The sequence below is a fragment of the Eurosta solidaginis genome, chromosome 4 (genome assembly GCF_040869045.1).
Source record: "Eurosta solidaginis isolate ZX-2024a chromosome 4, ASM4086904v1, whole genome shotgun sequence".
NCBI lineage: Eukaryota > Metazoa > Arthropoda > Insecta > Diptera > Tephritidae > Eurosta > Eurosta solidaginis.
The window spans coordinates 174,814,561-174,834,031 of NC_090322.1; the positions used below are offsets into that span (position 1 = coordinate 174,814,561).

The 19,471-nt window shown below is 35.6% G+C and overlaps 2 protein-coding genes across 3 annotated transcripts in view; one reads left to right on the forward strand and one right to left on the reverse strand.

The window, feature by feature from the left end:
- Pdp (pyruvate dehydrogenase [acetyl-transferring]-phosphatase 1-like protein, mitochondrial) overlaps positions 1–11,462 on the forward strand; it is an 85,361-nt gene extending 73,899 nt beyond the window's left edge. For both annotated transcript variants that reach the window (XM_067783863.1, XM_067783864.1), the window contains one exon: positions 10,934–11,462. In XM_067783863.1, the coding sequence (XP_067639964.1) occupies positions 10,934–11,045 (112 nt within the window). In that variant the 3' untranslated portion in view covers positions 11,046–11,462. The remainder of the gene's footprint in view (positions 1–10,933) is intronic.
- LOC137250666 (uncharacterized) lies at positions 10,072–19,213 on the reverse strand. The gene is made up of 4 exons (XM_067783865.1): positions 18,900–19,213; positions 18,646–18,813; positions 17,883–18,501; positions 10,072–12,554 (listed from the first exon to the last, which is right to left on the reverse strand). Exons 1-4 carry the CDS (start codon positions 18,916–18,918, stop codon positions 12,059–12,061), a joined length of 1,302 nt encoding a protein of 433 aa, XP_067639966.1. The 5' UTR covers positions 18,919–19,213; the 3' UTR covers positions 10,072–12,058.
- Between the last annotated feature and the right edge of the window lie 258 nt (positions 19,214–19,471).

Genomic DNA, 19,471 nt, shown 5'->3' on the forward strand with positions numbered 1-19,471 from the left:
TGAGGTTCTTTCTAGCACATCCACATTTTGAAGTTTTAAAGTCGAAATTTTGCAAACCGTGTTTGTATATTCTACCAGGAGCTCAGAAGATAAACACAAGCAGCAGCGGAAGCAAACTAATTATGATATGATCCTAAATGCATGCTACAAATTTACTTATTTGTGTAACAAATTATATACCCTATAGCAGGGGCTGGATATAATTTTTCATCTTGCTATACAAGAAATTGTGATATCTTTTTTTTATTTGTGTAAAAATACTATCGTTCGACTATAGTTATCCTTCTAAGTCGTCCTAGTCGCCCCTTGGGTATTGGACGAGAGGCATTCCTTTAGCGGTACCTATTAATCTTCTCACAATCCCCGGCAGTTGTAATCAATCCTTCAAACCTGGTTTTGTTCTCTATTTCGAGAGATCATGGGCCAGAAGATTTAGACCCAGCTTCTTCTACTTATTTCAAAGGCGCAGTTTCTTTCCACACGGATAAGGGGCACCTTCGTGAACAGAGCGTGCAATACGGCGCACATAAAACAGACATAGCGTGCGTTTGTGTGAACATTGGCCTATAATCAAAGTCTATCGCAGTAGAATAATCCAATCTACCCAGGGAGACCTGCGACACTCGCATAACTTCGATCTAAATACTGTCATAGGCTGGCTAACAGTTTATCCATCAAAATTGAGTCGTGATATGAAAACGCATATTCCGTATAAAAATAGTCCCTGCAAGGTGTAAAATACGTGTTATGCCCCCTAGGATTATCGTAAGCCGATTTCAAAGACGCTTACACCTGTCGAAATATTTTTTGAAGGCTCTTAGATAAAGGCTATGTGCGTGGTTATAATTTTACTTGAAAATTTATCATCTAAATTACCCCCGCCTAGTCTTTATTTAGCTTGAATTCAGCTATATTGTATTAAAGGCGTAGAGCAGAGCTCCAAACTCTATCAGTTCATACAAAGCTGTAAAGCTTCTTTCTGACATCGTCAAAGAGATTAATAGTTTGTGTGCCAAATGAATGCTTTCTTAACCGAAAATTCGAAGGATCCAGAACGTGAAAAATATTTTGTTTAATCCTTCCGATAGTAACAAGAAGCCTCACATACCAAAATTTTACTTTCTTTGAAGTTTTAAAATGTCGGAAAATTTACAAACCTTGTTTGCATATTCTACTAGGAGCGCAGAAATTAAACACAAGCGGCAGCGGAAGCATTGCATTATAAAATGCTCCTAAATGTATGCTACATATTAAAAACGTTCAGCGGAAGCAACTCCGTTGCACGCATTATACACAAGTCATAATCGCCTAAGTCTAGATAGAATAATTCGCAAAATTTAATTTTGATAGCATTTTATACCTACTAAATAAACACTAGCGATTATAGATTTTAAATATATATAACGGTTCATAATAGGACTATTGATTTTGAATGATATTTGGATATATAAACTTTTATATTCAAGATTTGAAGAGTTTTATACAACTTTTCGATAGAGTGATTTCGACTTAAGCTGTTATGACTTGTGATTACAGATATATCCTAATGCAATAGTTGAATATAATTTGATTTTGCTTTCATATAATTGGATTTTTTCTTTATTTGTTTGTTACTGTAATATGCCGACCTACTTTTCCTGCATTTTTTGATACCTTTTTATATCATTGCATTTATTTTTTGTGTTTGTCTCCAACTTTCTACTAAACTTTGGTAAATTGGCGATAAAAATTAGGAAATGAATCAAATAAAACTATTAAGTCACCGGAAACCTGGTCTTCAAAACAGGGAAATGATTGATTCAGCCTCGTCTCGCAGGTGAATAAGGAGACATGTCCGCAAACACTATGAAGAAGTTCGGCATCCAAGAACTCATCCTATTAAAATTAAAGAGAACGAAAAGACCCTCAGCCTTATCCATGCGCGATCGATAAATTCTTATGGCGAGTTGTGACAGGCAGTCTCTCTTCTTAGAGCTCACTACCGAATTTTTAGCAAAGGGGAAACTCAAACTTCGAGATGATTATTGGTCAGAATCAACAATGACATACGTAATGTACTTCATTTATATTAATGGCTCCACCAACCATCTTTTATTATTATAGAACCATTACCCATAACACCAATGTCTCATTGCTTAAACTCTGTTGAAATTGTTTGTTGGACTTCAGTTAGAGGATATTGGTGATAATCAAATTAGGCACCTTTACAGTTTTGTTAATTCCAAGAGGAAAACATCTGGTTTTCCAGCTACTTTTTCTTTTGGTTGCAGAATGCTAGTTCTGATGATGATATTGCGGAATTATTTGCAGAATTCTTCAGGTCGACCTACTCATCTAAACGTTTTCAACCCGGTCAACACTCCTACAACTTGGAAAGTTTTAATTGCATTCCTAATCCAGTAATTGATAAGAATACTGTTCTTCAGAGCCTTCTCGGTTTGAAACCGATTTTTTCTCCAGGTCCAGATGGTGTTCCTAGTTGTGTACTCAAATACTGTGCAGTTAACTTATCTGAGCCGATACATAAATTATTCCAATTATCTGTGGAATCTGCCACTTTTCCATTGATTTGGAAGAAATCATTTATTATACCTTTACACAAAAAAGGTAGTAGGTCTAGTATCGAGAACTATAGAGGTATAGCTAAGCTTTCAGCTATTCCCAAAACATTTGAGCGAATAATTACATGTCAACTTCAACACATGTGTAGCTCCATATTATCGCCCTGCCAGCATGGGTTTGTGCCGCGTAGATCAACTACTACCAACTTGCTAGAGTTTACTTCTTTTGTAATGGATGGATTTTTAAACAATAGGCAAACGGATGTGATCTATACCGACTTCAGTAAAGCGTTTGACTCTGTCAATCATGAGCTTTTAGTTTACAAACTTGATTTACTTGGATTTCCAAAGCATTTGCTTGCATGGCTCGAAAGCTATCTCGCGAATCGGACTCAACAAGTTTTGTTTAAAAACAGCTTTTCTAGGTTGTTTGATGTAACGTCTGGTGTGCCTCAGGGTAGTCATTTGGGTCCGTTACTTTTTACCTTGTTTATAAATGACTTACCACAAACTATCATACATTCCCGAACTCTTATGTATGCAGATGATGTTAAACTTTGTTACTCATACTTGCCTTCGGAGTCTTCCCGTGTGGAGTTTCTTCAGGCAGACTTGGACTCATTTCAATGTTGGTGTACTGCAAACTTACTAGTTTTGAATTGCTCGAAGTGTAAACTAATGACATTTCACCGAGTGAAGCCAAGTTTGACATCGTATACGTTAAACAGCACGCCTTTGGAGCGTATATCTGTCGTAAGTGATCTAGGCGTTCTTTTTGATCCTAAACTGACTTTTAATACGCATATCTCATCAATGGTAAGCAAAGCAACGGGTATACTCGGTTTTGTGAAGCGATGGGCTAAGGAGTTTAATGATCCGTATCTGACTAAGACCCTCTACACATCGTTGGTACGACCAATCTTAGAGTATTGTTCGTGTGTCTGGTGCCCAGGGTATCAAAACTTTATAAAGCGTATTGAGTCAGTACAGAAGCAATTCATTATATTTGCACTACGTGGTCTTAACTGGGATTCTAGTGTGCATTTGCCACCATATAGAAATAGGCTTCTCCTTATAAATCTGCCAACTTTAGAAAATCGAAGAACTTTACTCGGGGTAATGTTCATTCACAAGCTCATTATGGGCGAGATCGACTCATCTGATCTTGTTAGTCGACTAAATTTTGCTGTTCCTGGTAGAACGTCCAGGCACTTTGTGCCTTTTTATTTACCACTTTGCCGGCAAAATTTTGCCAAAAATAATCCACTGCGAAGTTGGTGTTCGCACTACAACAACTTGTATAACTGCATCAGTTTTGAATGTTCATTTTCCGAGTTGCATAATTTAATACTGTCACGTCTGGCCTGATATTTTGTACTTTCTTTCCTATGTATGGTTGAATTTAAATATTTTTAATTATAACATTAATTTTATGTTTTATATATCTTAGTAGTCGACCGCATTGTGTCTGTGTCGACTTTAATCCAAATAAATTAAATTAAATTAAATTAAGATGATGTGCCCTCGAAATTTAGTATGGTATTTGACGTAGCTCAGGCTCTTAATAAAAATTGTCTGGAGTATGATCACTTAAACGGCTAAAAGAGGCCAAGGCTTCTTGACGTAGACCCGCGGCTTCAAACCCTTCATAAAAAGATGTCAGCACCTGGTAAATCGGATGATCTGAGCGTCAGTGCAAATCATCATAACGCATCATGAAGCACACCGGAAAATTGCCATGTTGTTGAAGATCAAATTGATTCATGGCTTGTCTCACCATTCACGTTGCACGTTGTCGTCTGTCTGCCAGTGAAATTGAACATTTTACCAGATACCCAGAAACGAACGACAAGCGACAGCGGAAACAATTTGTTACACTTTGCACCTAAAAGTATGCTATGTTATTCCAAAATGTTGTAATTCTTTTTACCGTGCGTACAATGGGCCTTACGCATAAAGATCAAGCAATTTCTCAGACTCGACCTTCTGAGGAAAAGTTTTTATTTCGTTTGCGTGGCAAAAACCACCTTTTACTTTAAAGTTCTAGTCCAATAAAATGATAACTTTTTATGCATAAGACGCAAAGTATGTGATGGGCGGCTGCCGTGGTGTGATGGTAGCTTGCTCCGCTTCCCACACCGAAGATCCTGGGTTCACGATCGGGAAACAACTGCGTACATACATACCCAAAATTTGGTAATTGAAATTTTTTCCCAGATACCATTGTTGTTGGAGAGGGCGAAGCATGGAAGAGTAGAATTTATTAAATAAGGCACGGAATAATATGGTTTCGCCCTTGAAAATAAAAATATAGTATTAGACATAGTTCAGGCTACAGGAGCCTAAAGCTTCTTGAAGTAGATACGCGATTTCCGAAAACTATAAAAAGTCAAGACCTGGTAAAGCAAGTGATCTGAACGTCATTGCAAATCATCATAAGGCAGTATGAAGCGCACCGGAATATTCAATGCTCTTGAAGAGCAAATTGATTCATGCTTTGTCTAACCATTCCTATAGAATCAGCAATATAAGATGGACTTTGTCTGCCAATGAATTGCAGACGTCATCATCATCAATGAATTGAAATTTCGGGTACCCTTTTAGTGAAATACTGAATATTTTACCAGGTACCCAGAAACGAACGACAAGCGACACCGGAAACAATTTGTTACACTTTGCGCCTAAAAGTATGCAACGTTATTCCAAAATGTTGTATTTCTTTTTACCGTGCGTACAATGGGTCTTACGCAAAAAAATCTAGCATTTTCTCAGACTTGAGCTTCTGAGCAAAACCACCTTTTACTTAAAAAGTCGAGTATATAGTATAAAATACATTCCGGACTGAGGTTTATAATCCCGCATGAAATAAATAAACTTAAACAATAACAACAGCATAAAAACTGAGTAAAGCATTTTGCAAACAGATTCATTCATCTCCACTAAAATTTTAGCCTGAGTATTTAAATATTTTAGGTGTTTTCTGTCAAAATGAATATTCAAAGTCTTCCTACTCCCTTCCTGCGTAAGGAACGAGAACGACTGCCATAGCATAACCTATCAATTTATTCTCATAATATCTGGCTGTTGTTAGCAATCCTTCAAACCTGGAAATAAGTACGCAGGTGTCCTTTGTTTTATATTTCGAGAGTTCATGGTTCTCAGCATGTTTGAGCCCTTCTTTTTCTTCTAAAGCTTTTTATGTGCAAAGATTCCTCCCTTCGCTGGGTTCTTTCGCTGTTTTCGTAATCAGAACCTGCTTTCAGTTGTTTGACATTAATTCGAAAAAGAGCTGACTTCTAACTGATTTTTAGTTAGAATTCACATAAGTTAAAAGTAATATCCTTGGAGAGCCCCAACGCTTCTTAAGCTAGAAACACACTGAAGGGCACTACACTACAAGGCAGGCATTCCTATGGAGCAAGTCGCACATAGTGCTACGCCACGTGGCAATGCGGGACAATGTTAATCAAATAGGCAAAAAATGTCGCACGCACTTTTTCGCTTTTTGTAATAATTGCTTTCAACTTTTAACATGAGGTTTTTTGAACAGGTGCTCAGAAGTGGAAGAGATCTTCATTTAAAGGCACAATGCCTCTTAACGCATGCAAACATTATTAACATGTGGCGCATTTGAATAGGTGCTCAGAATATGAAGATCGACGGCATAGGAAGGAAGTAGATGATTTTTACATTGCTCTCAAATGTATGCTATAAAATCATGTGGCGCTATTTAAAATTTGGCATTTCCTCCGAATGCTTGCGTTGCAATGTGTGCGTTCAAACATTTGGAGGATATGTTTAAATCATTTACTTCCGTTGTCGTCGGTCTTTATATTCTGAGCACCTATTCACACATGTAACCTCTAATGTATGTATGCGAAAATTAATTAGGAAAGCAAAAAGCTACCTTAACACTGTAATTAATGCGCAGTATATTAGAATATATGCTCAGAATATAGACCCCTAAATGTATGCTACAATATTATGTGGCGCTGTCTGAAATAAGGTATTTACACCCTGCGGTTAAACAGTGTGCACGTAAGTTGATATATTATACCCAATAGCACGTTCTTAAAAAATATATATTTTAGAATAGTAATAATCTATATTTTTTCCACTTTCGACTCTATCATTAATGGTGAAATTTCAACGTGCGATTTATCGGTTGATCGATCAATGATGACTACTAACTTTTTCGTGTATGTTTGCTTTGTAATTGCAATGTAGATTGATCCACAATTTGATTCAAGATTCCATCACAAACGATTCAGACGCTACATGGATTAATCGGTTCATCGACTTGTGCCAATTTGTGTATATATCCCAAAATGCGAATTTATCGGTACACAAATGCCCCAAAACCTAAACTGTCCTATACCTATTTAAGATTTATTTCTTTTACATTTTTTCATGCTGTAAGTGCACGGTAACGTTTTCTGCGCTTTTCCACGTAGGTTTCAAAATAATACTTACCCAAATATCAAATTTGACAATTTTTATAGAACAAACTAATTCTTTCATCGTAATTTTTTTTACCTATAGAAGGATTTATTCAATTCTTTCTGTAGGAATATTTTTTAAATAAATGAAAAAAAAAATAAAAAGTAAATATAAGAAATTTAAGTCCAAACATGTTTTTTTGTGAAATTTTCGAAAAAACTCGCACACATTTTTTTTTTACCAGTGCACAGTGTTTCGTGTAGAACAAGCTAGCTGGACAAAATTATTTTATGAGATTTTCCGTTTCATATGCAGTCATTTATTACAACTACGTCATTTTTTTCAGCCATATGTTCTTTTTTTTATTTCCAAAATTTTACTTCATATGCATACATTTGCATTTCATATACAGTAACATGGCGGCCACCGTGGTGTGATGGTAGCGTGCTCCGCCTATCACACCGTATGCCCTGGGTTCAACTCCCGGGCAAACCAACATCAAAATTTTAGAAATAAGATTTTTCAATTGGAAGAAAATTTTTCTAAGCGGGGTCGCCCCTCGGCAGTGTCTGGCAAGCGCTCCGATTGTATTTCTGCCATGAAAAGCTCTCAGTGAAAACTCATCTGCCTTGCAGATGCCGTTCGGAGTCGGCATAAAACATGTAGGTCCCGTCCGGCCAATTTGTAGGGAAAAATCAAGAGGAGCACGACGCAAATTGGAAGAGAAGCTCGGCCTTAGATCTCTTCGGAGGTTATCGCGCCTTACATTTATTTTTTTTTTTTAACTCATGTGAATAAGTGACCTAGATCCAAAAAATTTAAAGGAGTCAAGAATATTACTTTATTGTACTTAAATTGAATGGACTACAAATCTCAATACTCTAAAAAATTCTAAAAATTCGGAAAAACTTAAAATTTTTTATGAAAATTCGTCGAATTCTTCAAACATTTTTTAAATATAATTTAGTTTTTGTTATAGATCGTGACAAATTTTCTTATGGAAAATAAGTTAAAATATAAAAATTCGTCGAATTTTTCAAACATTTTTTAAATATAATTTAGTTTTTGTTATAGATCGTGACAAATTTTCTTAGGGGAAATTAGTTAAAATAAATTTGCGAAAGCGAAAATTGTAAGAATTGTCCAAAAAGGGGTGTCTACTTATTTATGTGAGTGACTGTACATATGTCCATACATGTTTTGTATTTATTTGAGTATTTATCCTGGCACTGCAATTTTTACAAAATTATTTTATAGTACCAGTCAGGAATGTAAAAGTGAATTACAATAATAATAATAACAATGTAAATATTGAAATTAATTATGTGAAAATTACTTATTACAAAAACTTAAAAGTAAAGTATCATACAAAGTAGAAAAGACAATAGATTTAAATTAAATAAAACCTGATCCAACAAAAAGTTTTAGGATAGGTTATCTTTTGTTTGTTTAGAAAAAATAAATTTAATTGGACGACAATACATGGTAGAAGAAGGTCGAGGATTCTGCCAAACAATGTTACCTTTTTCATCCTGTAATTAATAGGAACGAAAGAAAATATAAACAAAAACTCATCAGTGTCAGAACTGCATGTAAACTTTTGATTATATGTACTATGGTCAGAGCTTCCATCGCAACCCCACTTGCTGATTAAAGTATACGTCAAGTTTGTAGGTAATAAACTAACAAAAACTTCTTGATTTGCTAAAACTAAACGCTCAACAGTTTTATCTAATACGGACTGGACTTTAATTTCCGCACGTGTTTCACCCAAATTAATTTCATTTGGATAGCATTCTGCCTTAGCTTTTCTTAGATTATAAAATGATGGATAAACTTTATGGCCTGGCTTGATGCTCCACTTCCGAGTCGTTTTGTACCTATGAGTCGTCGACTTGCTTTCTACGTAGTATGTCAAAGCTTCTACATTGCTCAAGCATATTGCATCTGGCTCACATGTCATCTTTTTTCCGGACATTTGAGTGGTTTCCTGTGATTTTTTTATAATGTTAGCAACATTTCTGGTGCCGGGCATACGCGTTGATACTTCTGACGCATAAAGTAATTCACCACTCTACGCCGTTTGGTTTTTTCACTGCAGTTAACAAAGTCCTTCTTTCGTCTTCCGGGGCCGAGGTTACCTGAAGAAGTGGTTGGCTGTCTGATAGCAACTTTGAATCCACCGTTATTGTAAATGTGAAGTCTGGACCCGAAAGTCACTCCGAGTTTTTATTCAAAAATCGCTCCTTATGTCTTCCAGAAGTGTTCCACTTTTGATCCAGCTTCGACGAATATGCCGATATTTGTAAGCTTAAACTTTTTATCGAATACTCGGCTGCTTCGCTTAAATCGTACTTAAGTACAACAAAACTCAACAATTCTTTATATCTGGTTTCCTTCGAATGTTGAACCCAAATGTCAAAAAACTCCGTTCTTGGTACGGGTATAACTAAACTGCTTTGTGTTGTTGATTTTCCGACAGGGTGAATAGTTCATGATTGTTGTGCTGCCATCTTAAGTGTCGTTGATCGTTCTGATTTGTTATCAGTTGTGCAGTATTTATATTACATTCAGGTATTGGCGTAGATGCTAACAAATGGGGTTGTTTTCTGTAGCGTTCCAGTGTGGTTATACCTGCATTAGGATTGCTTTGTATGTACGTTTTGATGCCTTGGTGACTGGTGCGGTAGGTTGTGGCAGGTTGAAGTCAGTGATCTTCGCCTTTTTGCTTTTGGTGTGCTCTTGTTGACCTTGCGCGTTTATTTTTGTGTGTTTTATGGCTACGTGTTTGTTCCCTATACCTGGGAATTGGTTTTGCCGTTTGTAGATCAGCTTTAAAGGTTCAAATATCTCGTCGGAGCTGGTACGTACATACATCCTATTTTATATGTAGAGATAACAAAATCTACAAAAAAAATTAAAAATAGATGTGCAAAGAATTCGCAATGGTTTTTTCTTTCGACTATTAGAGAATACTTGCGGCTATGAAATATGTAAAATTTAGCCTGGATGTCCGCGGATGTATGTAACTTTTTTGTCCTTAAATTTAAAAATATAGAGAAAAAATACCTTTTCTTCTTAATAACGGAATGTTAAATATATTGAAAATACTCTAATTGTGAAAGAATTACTATTAAAAAATTTTACTTACCTTCGAGCTTAGAATCCATCAAAAAAATTATATAAAAATGTTCACTTAAAAGAAATATGAAGCTTAATATTCAACAAGAATTTCTTCTTACTTCAATTACTCAATATATATGAGCAGAAATATCAAAAAAAAAAGCAAAAATCCCGTTATTTTGTTTGTTTTCTTTCATTTCTCATTACACTTTTCTTGGAATAAGAACTTTGTTTTTGTCCAGCTAGCTTGTTCTACACGAAACACTGTGCAGTGGGGCAAAGTTGGTTATAATGTTTACAAAACTGCCGAGTCGAATACATATCCATATGTCCCTGATGATGACTTCAGATTGAAGTCGAAATATCGACCAAATAAATTTAAAATGAATATAAACAAAAAATAAGTTTTATTCATCTGTGAAGCCTTTTAGCTCAACAAATCTAATAATTTACAATATTCAAGGCTATTAACTTGTATTAAAAATAAAAACTGCCGGTATACAACATAAGTGAAACTCCCTTCAATATTTATACCCTTGGGGAATGTATAGTCGCCGAAAAATTAACAGTACTGGTAAATGCAAAATCGGCCCATAAACTCGAGTTTATGGCGCAATGTAAATGTAATATCAGTTCCGTGAAGGAATTCGTTATTTCTATAACAAACTATGTTGGCTGAGGTGTTAGCGAAGTGACGTACTTTACCGTATTTTTTGTTTATTCATTGTTATTGATTAGCTTATAAGAATTATTTTAAATAGTGTAAACTTTGTTCCCTAAAACGTATTGTTTTTCATCTTTATAACTAGCATCATTGTTGCGGAGTGTGTTTGTTCAGAAATAGAATTGGAACCAATGACAAACTCTGCAATGGATTCTCAAAATGTAGAATTGACAATCGAAATAGATGACCTCAATTGAACATAAAGAACAAGAAGTATTGTAATTATTTTCAATTCAGCGTCTGGCATCAAAGGAACAACAACGAAATATTCATTGTTTTTTTCTCAAATTTTGTTAGATAATGTGTAATACGCATAAAAATAGTTAAGAATTGTTTTGATGATAGTCACTTAAAAGTCATATTGAAATTTCAAGTTATTGCTTTGAAATAAGTGTTTACTAGTTTAATGCATATGACCAATATATTATTTGTTTTTGCTGTTATTTACTAAAATACAAATTTTTAGTTTTTAAGTTCAATTTTATGAATACAGAGTAGTGTGACAAGAACCAAGTTTTTTATTATTTACTAATGTTAGTGGATATTGGCTAAGTATCCTACGTGGGAGCTTAGCAGATTGGCTAAATTAAATACAATTTTATTTCTAAACATGATTTCTTTCTCTTTCTTCAAAAGGGGGGAAACCTCTCAATCATATTCACGTTCACATAACCACTATTAACTTCTATTCGACTTTAACCTTAGATGTGCTGTAGTACTCAGCTGTGATATTGTTAGTTCATCGAGGCAATACATTACTTCTCAGTTGCCTACTTAGTTCAAAACCAGCAGTCATTGGCAAAATGGATTCTTGGTTGAATTAACATATTTTTGAGTAAGACATATTTTTTGCACTTTAGTAGAGGTGAGCTCAAAATTTTGTCTTAGTATTACTCGAAATGGCGTTGAATTTGGAATTATTAGCTGCATTGTGTGAAGATGACAGCGGCTTCTAGAACAGATTTTTAACTTGTATAGGTATTATTATCTCAAAAAAGTGTATGTATTAAATATTTGTTGTTATGATAATAAAGCATGGACATAAATTAAACAAAGTTGTTTCCTTTAAATACATAAATTTTTTGTTTTTTGAATTTCACTGTTGTCAACCTAAAAACACAATTTGTTACAATTGTTTTGTAATTATGCATATTATGTATATAGTTTACATCAAACATTTTTAAATCTTAAATATAAAAATTGGTTGGATTCATGATAGTATTGCTGCATCTCCACCACCGTCAACTCCATTATATTTACGTTCAGCTTCACGTTTTTGTACACAATTCAAAAACTCTACTTGCATTAGTGTTATTTCTTCTTTCGAGAAACGTTGCATTTTTTGTTTAAGAAAAGCAAAAAACAAATCCAATTCCTCGCGCGCTTGCCCATTGTACATTATTGAATTAGGCGATTGCAATTGTAGTATCGATGATGTAATGTTATGTTGTTGTTGTTGCTGTGATGCTAAATTTTGATTATTTGAGCTACTGCTAACTACAACGGGAGTTGTAACAATTGTTGAAGTTCCTAAATTCTTTAATTTAGTACCACCAATTACACTGCTATTACTACTGCCACAGCCACTTTCGCCACCGCCGGTGCCGGTAGCGGCTTGTAAATGTGGTATAGATTCAATGCAAAAGTCGTTCATCGAATAAGTAAACGAGTCAGCTGTAGAGTGTGTATGATGATGATGTGAGGTGCTAAATATATAAAAAAAAAAAAGATATAATATATTACACATGACGACTTCCAAACCAAAACGCAGTAAGTGCCTCATATCACGTTTGTACATAAATCAGAATTGATGCCCAACATTAAATAGATACACATTTTCAAATTAAACATACTTATTACAATATAGCAGTCCCCCACAGCAACAACAATATAGCAGTTATTTAAGAACACACACACACGCTTGCAATTACTTCGTTTGGTCTGAAAAATGTATATGTGACGGTCTGAGCTGATAGATCCGGTACGTTCCGGTAACAAAGCACCATTAAGGTACTAGCCCGACAATCTCGGGAACGATTTAAATAACCACATTAAACCTTTTAGGCCATCCCGCCCTCCCCACCCCCTAGCTCCATGAGGAACTTGGAGTCGCCAGAGCCGCGGCTGTTAATGAAACAGGATTCGCCGCGGATACGTGAGGTTGACAATTGGGTTGGAGAAGCTATATATTGCGGTGGCAACCTATTGAGAGAGTTGCGCTACGCAACCCCTTGAATCAATTTGGTATTTTAGTCGCCTCTTACGATAGGCATAACTACCGCGTGTATATTATAACGATTTCGATAGCCGATTAGAATACCTTTCCAATGGTACCAATATCTTGGAAATCGGTTGAGCCATTCCGTAGTGATAACAGCTCAAAAGTACCTATTACCGTCATTTTTCACAACTTTGACACCTTACCAAGCCAACAATCTTTCAAAAATGCAATTTTTAAAAACCAGGTGGTGTTTGTATAGGTAAATTGTACCTCTATGCTAAATTTCATCAAAATCTGAGGGAGTCGGGTTCAAAATGTGCCTTTTTATAGGTTTTGATATGAAATTCATCATATGTGATCCGGTCTATGAAAAGGTGGCTGGGCTGTTTACAGTTGTTTTTCGCAATTTCTTTTTTGAGTCATAAGCCACCTTTTCATAGACCGGGTCGCATATATATTTATTTTTTTATCAAAAGCTTTTGGCATTTTTGTGTTTTAATTTGGAAGTTTTTTGTTTTTAATACATTTTTGTGTAAATAGTATTTCCTAATTGTAGAATAGAGTTAAATGCCATTGAATTATCCATTTTTATAATTTCTGTACTCTTATATGAATAAAATACTCCAGCCCTTGCTTTGCTTGTGAATTCTCCATTAAGGAAGTTTTGGGATTTTTCGGAAAGCTCTCGCCCGTTGTTCCATGGATTACTCAGAAGGGGGTTCTGAACTGAAGTTCGGGACTTCGTAAAAGTAAATTGGAGCACGTGTTTTATACATACGTATGTCTATCATTCATTAAACTCTGTTAATTTCAAAATTGTAGGAAATTATTGCATTTTGTTACGAAACGCTTTTTTTTGAATATTCCACAAGAGCTAACTAAATCCATCCATATCTCAAAAAAATTAAGGATAGCGTCAGATAGAATTTTACGCCACACTTCAAAATTAACAATTTAGCTAGGAGCACAAAACTATGTCACAATCAAGCGCAAAAACATAGTTTCTGCACTAGTAAAAGTTGGTTATTACAGAGAACATATACTTAATGTAATTTATTTGAAAAAGTTTATATATGAGTCCTGTATGGTCGATGTGATGAAAATTATGGGCTATTTGCCAAGTGTTCTGGTGACCCCAAGCTCCTCATGGAACTTGGTGGTGGGGAGGGAGGGATGGCCTGAAGGTTTAATGTGGCCATATAAATCCTTCCCGAGATGGTCGGGATAGCATCTTAATGGTGCTGTGTTACCGGAGCGTACCGGATCTGTATCCGGCAAAGACCATCACATCGATAACACTCCCCAAAGCCTTCGGGGAGTAACCTTATCGCTACAACAACAACAGTGTTCCGCAAACAAGCAATTTTGGAACAAATTTTCACATTTATTTAGAAAAAATGTTTCATGTAAAATTTGAATAAAAGCATTATGTACAATAGCGTTTTCACACAGAAACTTAATCGAATGACAATTCTATTTAATGAAATAATTAAGTTTCCCCTTTCATACAGGGCCTTTTGCTTCATTAAGCGAACATCTGTCAGCAGCCCCAAAAAAATATTTCGTTTTTACAAAAAATAGTTAAAATGGAAAGCAGCCGTTTCCTTCTTAACTATAAATTTAATCAAAATAAAACGCATGCACAACGCATGCCTAACCAAATAGGTGCCTATTTTCGAAAAAGCCATATTATCTCTTGCAGCAAAAATTAAATTTTGAATTTTTTTCGTGGTTTTCTATTTTTGATTGTCATTTGTTACATTGACAATAAAATTCGAAGCACCAAGCAAAACCGATTGAATTTTTCACTCGGTTGTGCATTCAAGACAGCAATAATGAGATAATTAAGCATTTGTATTTTGTATGGAAGATTGAGTTCAATTAGGGCTTTAATGTAGAAAACTTGGACTAATTATTTCATCTAATTATTTCATCAAGCCTCTGTGTGAAATTGGCATAACGTGCATAGTCGCTTGTCTCTAATCATTTTCATAATGATCGGCATTCTAACATGTTAAGTATTGTAACCACAAACAACCTGTCTTTAATATTAAGGATATGTTTCCCTTTTTTAATGCAATGCGTCCAAAATTCGCCTGATAAGGCCAATTCTAAACCTAAAGCAAATTATGAGCTGTTTATGCGTATAATGGGAGTCTGATTGTACTCCTATTTGGGCTCACATAAGGCATGAAATACACTCATTACGGGCTCTTAAATGATCCCATAATGAGTGTAACCGCTTCGATTTACGTGTCTTATTACACTTTTTTGGCTCCGAATGTTTGCTGGATATCGAACTCTAAAACATATCTATGTAGTCAGCTTTCAAATATCATTTCTCTCCAAATCAAGTTACAAAATAAGGCCCTATGAATTTTTAACGAGGCCGGTTTGAAAATTAGGACATTCCTTTACAATATGGACAATAAAGTGCAATGGGAATAGATAGATGGATAAATAATTTATTGAGGATTGCACTGCGACCATTGGTCTATTGTTTGTATTGTATTTTTTCTTTTACTATGCCCCCTAATTTCCGGTGGGCCAACTGACAGGACCCGATGGGTTGTGCAGTTGCTGCCATGCTGTTCGCCTGCTCATTACCCTCAATTCCCCTGTAGACTGGGACCCAGTACTGTGTTGTGTGCTCCTAATTGGCTCAGCTCTTCCACGCACACAAGGACCAAAGCTGACTTTATAACGCCGAAATTGCGTTGAGTGCGGCCTGACTGTCTCGGAGTATGGCAATGGTTTCATTGTAGTATACGCGCTGGGGGTTCAGGTCAGCGGGCTGACTTATGGCGAATAAGTGTACCAAAATGGGAATGGATAAGACCAATTCCACCACCACCCATCTATATTTTATATATATATGTAAAAATCAAATTCTGTGTGTCTGTGTGTTCCCTATGGAAACGTATTTCCTATATGTTCCTTTGATCAACACGAAGGTTTTAGGCTAAAAATAACTTCGATATATACGATATGGAACTGTATAACTCTGAAATTATACATGCCAGAACATTGAAATTCAATAAGGAGTTATATGAAGTCAATCCCTAACAAAATGTGGAATTAGGAAAAGGGGGCGAGGCACCACCCATAAAAATGGAATATATCATACTGCATATCTCTGGATGTAGTAATGGTAGGATAATGAAAATTGGTAAGGAGCTATATGACGTTAAGTCCTAACACCTCCATTAAAATGTGAATTGGGAAAAAAGGGGCGTGGCACCTTCCCTACAAAGGACGAAGGTTTTTCATATTTCAGAATTAAGAATTTTAAATTAAAAATTGTTTTTTTGGCTATGCGAACGAGCAATCCTTAGCTCCCAAAAATGATCTTGTTAACAAAATCAATGACTGCATTCAAAACCAAATTCCTGGTGAAGTGATGAAATATAAATCGATCGACACAATTACATACGGAGATCAAATTGTGAATTATCCAAATTGAATTTATAAACTCTTTAGAACCACCTGGAATGCCTGCGCATATATTAACTTTGAAAATCGGCTCACCAATCATGCTTCTTCGGAATTTAAACCCACCAAAATTGTGCAATGGGACCAGACTTGGCTTTAATCATCAGCGATAAAAGCAATGGTGAAGATGTGCTCATACCAGGAATCCCAATGATTCCTGCAGATTTTTCATTCAATTTTAAGCTCATACAGTTTCCTGTACGCCTTGCTTTTGCGATTACAATCAACAAAGCACAAAGACAATAGCTTACTGTTGCAGGCTTAAATTTAGAGTGTCCATGATTTTCCCATAGCCAGCTATATGTTGCTTGCTCTAGAGGTGGAACGCCACAAAATTAGTTTATTTTTGCACCGAACGAAAAAAACAAAAAATATTGTGTACCCACTTGCATTACAATAAGATACAATAATAAAATATTTTAAACGAAAATTTCCACAAATATGCGTACAAAACTCAATTCAATTTATAGAACAATAAACTAAATTATCAACAAACAAAACAGAAAAAATAACGCAACATTCATTCGGTCTCGGGCGTTACAACGTACGCCGGGTAAAGGTAGTATTTAAAAATTGCCAAACTTACGCACCCAAATCATCTAGTGATCATATAAATTTGAAATGTCTTTTGCAGCAGCGGAAAAAGAATTTCTGGAATTAAAATTGTTCTCAATAAAGTTAAAAAAAAAAAAAGATTTTGAAAACGAAAGGCATCTGTAAGGCAGATGAGTTTTCCACTGAGAAACTTTTCATAGCAAAAATACACTGGAGTGTTTCCCAAATTACTGCCGAGGCCCCTTTTTCTCATAGAAAAACACTTGTTTCTAAATGTCTACCATCACACTACGGCAGCCGCATCGCCTAATGATTTAAGGTGTGCTAATAAATCAATCAAGCGGCCCCCGTGTTGTGGTGCTACCTCCGCCAACCACACCGAAGATCTTGCGGTTGCTCCCGGGCAAAGCAAGATCAAACATTGTTAATTAGAAAAAAGTCAATCTAAGCGGAGTCGCCCCTCGGTAGTGATTTGGCAGGCACTTAGAGTGTATTTCTGCCATCGAAAACTTGTCAGTGAAAAATCATCTGCCTTGAAGGTGCCGTCCCGCCAAATTGTAGGAAAAACTAAAAGGAGCATGACACAAATTGGAAGAGAAGCTCGGCCTAAAATCTCTTCGTAGGTTATCGCGCCTTTCATATATTTATTTAATAAATCAATTCCGTTTATAGGAAAGATAAAAAATAAAAACTTAATAAGTATAAAAATAGCTTCGTTTTCTTGTCAACTAGGTCAACGTTTGAAAATTCTTTATGGCATACTTACGAATAATGTTTCGAATCTGTCGATGAGCTCCGCACAACACCGCCATTACCAATTATTTGTTCACAATCGACACTAGGTCCATTACCAGCATCTTCATACATGCAAACCTCTTCGTAATGTACCTCCGTCCCAGATACATCCAATGAGGAACAATGTTCATTTTTAACAATTTCCTGTACATCATCATCGTCATCATGTGCCAATTCCATATCGGCTGATATACTTGGACCATCTTCACCACTATGATCAATAGTGGTAACATCATCAGTAACGCTTTCTTCATATGTTGTAAGAATGAAAGTTTCATCATCATTCACCAAAGTGATACCTGGACTTGAGGAATGATGATGTACCATATCATTGTCGGCGTGATCGCTGTCTCTTAAACGTGCACTTTCAAGGTCATGCAACGTTGTTCGTTGTGTATCTAATATGTAATTTTGATGACGTTGCGATTTTAATTTCGGCTGATATACATTTGATAGGAAATCGAGCTCTTTTGCATATCGCCATTTCGATAGACCATCACCTATTTTTGGTTTACGTAGCCGATATTGATGGTATGTATCTCGCAAGTTTTTCCACTTGCGGCGACACTCTTCAACTGTGTATTTGTCTTCTAAAAGATATAAAAATGTTTATTTAAAACAGAGAAAATGAAATTTGAAATGAAAGGAGCATGCAGATGAGTTTAGTGCCTTATACATCAAAATGCATACATATATATGTAATTCTGGCGGCGCCACCAGTACTGTTTACTTACTCAATTGAGACGCAATGTCAGCCCAACCATTCAATACATCAATGCGTCGTCTCTGATTAGGTTGTAGTTTATAATTGTATAGCGTTGGATTCTCACGTACTAAATTTATCAATGTTATTATATCATCTGTTGGTGCAGTGTCCTTTTGATAGCGTTTGCGTTCACGTTCTAATTAAGGGTAAGAAAGAAAGTTAGAAAAAGCGAAGACCCCAACCCTTGGGAGAACACTTCTAACATGTGTATTTTGTACTCACTAATTGGTTGCATCTCCATACAGATATTTGAGTTTATATTTGAATAGATTCCTCGTTTCACAGCTTTTAAAATCTCCTCGCCAATAGAATTCTAGCCACTCGATACTCGCTAACTTGGTTGCGAGTTGGTTACTCTACAACTTCCGTTCGTTTATATTCAAATTACACAAAGGTATTAGTGTAAATTAATATTTTAACATTTTTGTGAAATTTGACTATAAACCATAAGTTTTTTACAATAATCAAAATTTTCAGTAATCGCCAAAGATTCCTGCTCCGAATGCCTTTTTATGTCAAATATAAGTACATATGTGTGTTCATACCCACTTTGCACAAAATGCAGTGTGTGGGTAATGCAGTTATTTTTGACAATTTCACTCAGATGTGACTACCCAATGTCAATGTGATACAAGCGGAACAACTTGATGTAATATCGATTAGAGAGCATTTTGCCGATTATGAGAAACAAAACTCTGTGTGTAAATAATTTTCTGAAACTTTTGAAAACAATATTTCTCACGTACACCTTTTAGGGGTGAATCCGCCCCTTTGCGCGATCAAGGTGGAATGTC

Excerpts from the sequence above, each read along its gene's own strand:
- LOC137250666 (XM_067783865.1), bottom strand. Across the intron at positions 18,502-18,645 it reads TGACATTGCGTCTCAATTGA|AAGACAAATACACAGTTGAA; the intron begins GTAAGTAAACAG and ends TATATCTTTTAG. Across the intron at positions 12,555-17,882 it reads ACAGATTCGAAACATTATTC|CACCTCACATCATCATCATA; the intron begins GTAAGTATGCCA and ends TTATATATTTAG.